The 6,849-nt window shown below is 44.0% G+C and overlaps 1 protein-coding gene across 1 annotated transcript in view; it reads right to left on the reverse strand.

Annotated features, from left to right (window-relative positions):
• Positions 1-5,801: 5,801 nt before the first annotated feature.
• The window catches only part of LOC123182632 (O-methyltransferase ZRP4), an 8,054-nt gene continuing 7,006 nt past the window's right edge, over positions 5,802-6,849 (reverse strand). The window contains exon 2 of the mRNA XM_044595265.1: positions 5,802-6,243. Coding sequence (XP_044451200.1) covers positions 5,944-6,243 — 300 coding nt within the window. The 3' untranslated portion in view covers positions 5,802-5,943. The remainder of the gene's footprint in view (positions 6,244-6,849) is intronic.

A 6,849-nucleotide genomic window follows, 5' to 3' on the forward strand; every position in this document is an offset into this window, starting at 1 on the left:
AATGAAGACCAAACTCATAACTCAAATATTCATATCTACGATCAGATCGTAGAAATTTTCTTGTTACGATGATTTTCCACTTCACTCTGAAATTCTTTGAACTTTTCAAATGTTTCAGACTTATGCTTCATTAAGTAGATATAACCATATCTGCTCAAATCATCTGTGAAGGTAAGAAAATAACAATACCCGCCACGAGCCTCAACACTCATTGGACCACATACATTGGTATGTATTATTTCCAATAAGTCAGTAGCTCGTTCCGTTGTTCCGGAGAACGGAGTTTTAGTCATCTTGCCCATGAGGCACGGTTCGCAAGCACCAAGTGATTCATAATCAAGTGATTCCAAAAGCCCATCATCATGGAGTTTCTTCATGCGCTTTATACCGATATGACCTAAACGACAGTGCCACAAATAAGTTGCACTATCATTATTAACTTTGCATCTTTTGGCTTCAATATTATGAATATGTGTATCACTACGATCGAGATCCAACAAACTATTTTCATTGGGTGTATGACCATCGAAGGTTTTATTCATGTAAACAGAACAACAATTATTCTCTGACTTTAAATGAATAACCGTATTGCAATAAACATGATCAAATCATATTCATGCTCAACGCAAACACCAAATAACATTTATTTAGGTTTCAACACTAATCCCGAAAGTATAGGGAGTGTGCAATGATGATCATATCAATCTTGGAACCACTTCCAACACACATCGTCACTTCATCCTTAACTAGTCTCAGTTCATTCTGCAACTCCCGTTTCGAGTTACTAATCTTAGCAACTGAACCGGTATCAAATACCCAGGGGTTACTATGAACACTAGTAAAGTATACATCAATAATCTGTATATCAAATATACATTTGTTCACTTTGCCATCCTTCTTATCCGCCAAATATTTGGGGTAGTTCCGCTTCTAGTGACCATTCCCTTTGCAGTAGAAGCACTCAGTTTCAGGCCTAGGTCCAGCTTTGAGCTTCTTCATGGAAGTGGCAACTTGTTTGCCATTCTTCTTGAAGTTCCCTTTCTATCCATTTGCCCTTTTACTTGAAACTAGTGGTCTTGTCAACCATCAACACTTGATGCTTTTTCTTGATTTCTACCTTCGCTGATTTCAGCATCACGAAGAGCTTGGGAATCGTTTTCGTCATCCCTTGCATATTACAGTTCATCACGAAGTTCTAGTAGATTGGTGATAGTGACTAGAGAACACTATCAATCACTATATTATGTGCAAGATTAACTCCCACTTCATTCAAGCGATTGTAGTACCCAGACAATCAGAGCACATGCTGACTGGTTGAGCTATTCTCCCCCATCTTGTAGGCAAAGTACTGTCAGAGGTCTCATACCTCTTGACACGGGCATGAGTATGAAATACCAGTTTCAACTCTTGGAACATCTTATATGCTCCGTGGTGTTCAAAACATTTTTGAAGTCCCGGTTCTAACCCGTAAAGCATGGTGCACAAAAATATCAAGTAATCATCATACCGAGCTTGTCAAAACGTTCATAACGTCTGCATCTGCTCCTGCAATAGTTTTGTCACCTAGTGGTGCATCAAGGACATAATTTTTTTGTGCAGCAATGAGGAAAATCCTCATATCACGGACCAAGTCCGCATCTTTGCTACTATCATCTTTCAACTTATATTTCTCTAGGAACATATAAAAATAAATGGGGAGCTACATCGTGAGCTATTGATCTACAAAATAGATATGCTAATACTACCAGGACTAAGTTCATGATAAATTAAAGTTCAATTAATCATATTACTTAAGAACTCCCACTTAGATAGACATCCCTCTAGTCATCTAAATGATCACGTGATCCATATCAACTAAACCATGTCCGATCATCACGTGAGATGGAGTAGTCTTCAATGGTGAACATCTCTATGTTGATCATATCTGTTATATGATTCACGCTCGACCTTTCGGTCTCCAGTGTACCGAGGCCATACCTGTATATGCTAGGCTCATCAAGTTTAACCCGAGTATTCCGCGTGTGCAAAACTGGCTTGCACCCGTTGTATGTGAACGTAGAGCTTATCACACCCGATCATCACGTGGTGTCTCGGCACGATGAACTGTCGCAATGGTGCATACTCAGGGAGAACACTTATACCTTGAAATTTAGTGAGAGATCATCTTATAATGCTACCGTCGTACTAAGAAAAATAAGATGCATAAAAGATAAACATCACATGCAATCAAAATATGTGACATGATATGGCCATCATCATCTTGTGCCTTTGATCTTCATCTCCAAAGTACCGTCATGATCACCATCGTCACCGGCTTGACACCTTGATCTCCATCGAAGCATCATTGTCGTCTAGCCAACTATTGCTTCTACGACTATCACTACCGCTTAGTGATAAACTAAAGCACTTACATGGCAATTGCATTTCATATAATAAAGCGACAACCATAAGGCTCTTGCCAGTTGCCGATAACTTTTACAAAACATGATCATCTCATACAACAATTTATATATCATCATGTCTTGACCATATCACATCACAACATGCCCTGCAAAAACAAGTTAGACGTCCTCTACTTTGTTGTTGCAAGTTTTATGTGGCTGCTACGGGCTTAGCAAGAACCGTTCTTACCTACGCATCAAAAACCACAACGATTTTTCGTCAAGTGTGTTGTTTTAACCTTCATCAAGGACCAGGCGTAGCCACACTCGATTCAACTAAAGTTGGAGAAACAGACACCCACTAGCCACCTGTGTGCGAAGCACGTCGGTAGAACCAGTCTCGCGTATGCGTACGCGGCATGTCGGTGTGGGCCGCTTCATCCAACAATACCGCCGAATCAAAGTATGACATGCTGGTAAGTAGTATGACTATTATCGCCCACAACTCTTTGTGTTCTACTCGTGCATATAACATCTACGCATAGACCTGGCTCTGATGCCACTGTTGGGGAACGTAGTAATTTCAAAAAAAAATCCTATGAACACGCAAGATTATCTAGGTGATGCATAGCAATGAGCGGGAGAGTGTGTCCACGTACCCTCGTAGACCGAAAGCGGAAGCGTTTAGTAATGCGGTTGATGTAGCCGAACGTCTTCGCGATCCAACCGATCCAAGTACCGAACGTACGGCACCTCCGCGTTCAGCACACGTTCGGCTCAATGACGTTCCTCGGGCTCTTGATCCAGTTGAGGCCGAAGTAGAGTTCCGTCAGCACGACGGCGTGGCGACGGTGATGATGAAGTTACCGGCGTAGTGCTTCGCCTAAGCACTACAACAATATGACCGAGGTGTGTAACTGTGGAGGGGGGCACCGCACACGGCTAAGACAAACCTTGGAGTGCCTTTGGGGTGCCCCCTGCCCATGTATATAAAGGAGGGAGGAGGAGGAGGCCAGCCTAGGAGGGGCGCGCCTATAGGGGGAGTCCAACTAGGATTCCCAATCCTAGTTGGAGTCCCCTTCCTTTTCCAAGAGGGGAGAGAGGGAAGAAGTAGGAGAGGGAGAAGGAAAGAGAGGGGGTGCGGCCCCCTTCCCTAGTCCAATTCAGACTTGCTATGGGGGGCGCGCGGCCACCCCTTGAGTCCCTTCTCTCCTTTCCCGTATGGCCAATTAAGGCCCACTACTTCCCCCGGCGAATTCCCGTAACTCTCCGGTACTCCGAAAAATACCCGAATCACTCGGAACCTTTCCGATGTCCGAATATAGCCTTCCAATATATCAATCTTTACCTCTCAACCATTTCGAGACTCCTCGTCATGTCCGTGATCTCATCTGGGACTCCGAACAAACTTTGGTCATCAAATCACATAACTCATAATACAAATCGTCATCGAACGTTAAGCGTGCGGACCCTACGGGTTCGAGAACTATGTAGACATGACCGAGACACATCTCCAGTCAATAACCAATAGCGGAACCTGGATGCTCATATTGGCTCCTACATATTCTACGAAGATCTTTATCAGTTAAAACGCATAACAACATATGTTGTTCCCTTTGTCATCGGTATGTTACTTGCCCGAGATTCGACCCTCGGTATCTCAATACCTAGTTCAATCTAGTTACCGGCAAGTCTCTTTACTCGTTCCGTAATGCATCATCCCGCAACTAACTCATTAGTCACATTGCTTGCAAGGCTTATATTGATGTGCATTACCGAGAGGGCCCAGAGATACCTCCGATACACGGATTGACAAATCCTAATCTCGATCTATGCCAACCCAACAAACACCTTCGAAGACACCTGTAGAGCATCTTTATAATCACCCAGTTACGTTGTGACGTTTGATAGCACACAAGGTGTTCCTCCGGTATCCAGGAGTTGCATAATCTCATAGTCTGAGGAACATGTATAAGTCATGAAGAAAGCAATAGCAATGAAACTGAAACGATCATAATGCTAAGCTAACGGATGGGTCTTGTCCATCACATCATTCTCTAATGATGTGATCATGTTCATCAAATGACAACACATGTCTATGGTTAGGAAACATAACCATCTTTGGTTAACGAGCTAGTCAAGTAGAGGCATACTAGGGACACTTTGTTTTGTCTATGTATTCACACATGTACTAAGTGTCCCGTTAATACAATTCTAGCATGAATAATAAACATTTATCATGAAATAAGGAAATAAATAATAACTTTATTATTGCCTCTAGGGCATATTTCCTTCACACAAGTGGTTCCACCACGACCCAAGGGCTAGCATGGGCTGCGGGGAGGCGCCCTGGCCTTACTGGGCTGGGTGCACTAAGTCCTCAAAAGCCCATGTGGCAAGGGAAGGCAAAAAAGGAAGGAGTCCTAGTAGGAATAGGATTGGACTTAGAGTCCAAGTCCTCTCCCCCTTAGGTGCGCTCTAGGGCTTGGAGGGGCTGTTTACCACGCCCCTCCACCTATATATAGAGGGGAGGGGGTGCCCCAAGGGAACACACCAAGCCATTGGCGCCCCTCTCTCTCCCATTACTCCATAGTTCCACCGCCTCGTCCCGGCGATGCTTAGCGAAGCGTTGTCGGTGTTCCACCACCACCATCACCACCATGCCATCGTGTTGGTTGTGATCCCATCTACTTCTCCTCTCCTGCTTGCTGGATCAAGAAGGAGGAGACGTCATCGAGATGCACGTGTGCTAAATTCGGAGGTGCCGTCCGTCCGGCACTAGATCGGTTGGATCATGATCGGATCGCGAAGAGTACGACTACATCAACCGCGTGATAAACGCTTCCACTTAACGGTCTACGAGGGTACGTAGACACACTCTCCCCTCTCGTTGCTATGCATCTCCTAGATAGATCTTGCGTGAGTGTAGGAAATTTTTGAAATTGCATGCTACGTTTCCCAACGGCAGGATCACAACAGTTATAACATAGAATATAAACTCTAAATTATGAACACGGAAATGTAATAATATAATATTATTGCTTCTAGGGCATACTTCCAACACAAATCTTGATGGTATGCGTTTGCTATGGCCTTCATTTGTCATGCCATGTTGTTATATGCCAGCTCTTGGGGTCTCATTGTGTTTAGTTTTCTTCCTATGCATTGGCAGGTAAACTAGGAGAGCAGGATCAGACTGAGCTACCAGCAAGCGCAGCTCAATGCGTCAGGCAGTGGGTGCCCTCCCACATGTCGATGTGGCACGCCCACTTCATGAATTGCATTGGTGTTGGCGTATTCGCCAAGCCCGTCTGTGTGGAGTGTGTGCACGAGGGACAGGGTATTCGTGGAGTATGAAATTCGTACCGGATTCATGTCTTTTGTGAGCAGGCCAACAATTTTTGACTTACCACAGTGGGGTATTGTAATGTAGTCTTATTAGCTGAGAAGCCCACACTTCTCTTGGGAACACAACACCCAAAGGTATAAATTAGTACGAAGCACACATACTAGGAGTCTAGGACTCCAACAAAACATGCTTCACCAATCTAGTATCAAATGTTCATGGGTAAACCTCGATGATCGATCTCACACCTAGAATGGGCGTGATTTTGTAGTCGTTGAATCCAGCCTCGAAGATTATCTTCTTCCACTCCTGCTCATCTCGCTCGACGCCGTTGATGAACATGATGAAAAGGTCAAACATGACTTGTGTCTCTTTGTGCTTCGGGTCCTGCGGTCCTGCACCAACCACTATGTCGACAATTATCACCTTCCCTCCTGCATCTTTTGGCGCGATGGCTTTCTTGCAATTTTTTAGTATCTTGATGCAGTCCTCGTCACTCCAATCATGCATGACCCACTGAAATAGTTGAAGGTGGTGATGAGCATTAATTGACAACATGTTAGCTTTATAGCAATATCTTCCCCAAAATGGACATTGTGATCGTAGACTCTAATGGAGCACTTTAGCTATATGTAACTCGCTTGAGAATTGACTAGGAAATATGCCCGTGCGTTGCAACGGGAGAAAAATAATATCTCAGCATTTCCCACATCCTCGCACACACTCTTCCACGTCCTCTATGTGAACACAACACGTGATCTATATTGTCGCTTATTCTCCTTCCTGCCATCGTCGGCGGTGGTAATTCAACCTTTTGTCAGTGGAACGATGTGGGCGGCGACCGTCAATAATGGGAGGAGATAGTCGGCATTAGAGCTCGGCCGCATCGGTTAGGTGTCATCGGCTAGCGCCTCGCTTATAGTCACCTCCTCCGTCAACCGAACTGTTGTCGGTGTGCAAATATAATTTGCAAGTAAGTCTGCTACAAAAATTATAAATCTAGGCATGATTCTAAAATAGTCATATACATTGTTTCTGACCACTTGTTTTTTTTAGGAATTGTCGAAAAATAAATCGTTCGAAAATAATTGTCGGACTTCAAAGAGCTACATAAATTAAATC

Source organism: Triticum aestivum, chromosome 1D, assembly GCF_018294505.1.
Source record: "Triticum aestivum cultivar Chinese Spring chromosome 1D, IWGSC CS RefSeq v2.1, whole genome shotgun sequence".
In the NCBI taxonomy this organism is placed as follows: domain Eukaryota; kingdom Viridiplantae; phylum Streptophyta; class Magnoliopsida; order Poales; family Poaceae; genus Triticum; species Triticum aestivum.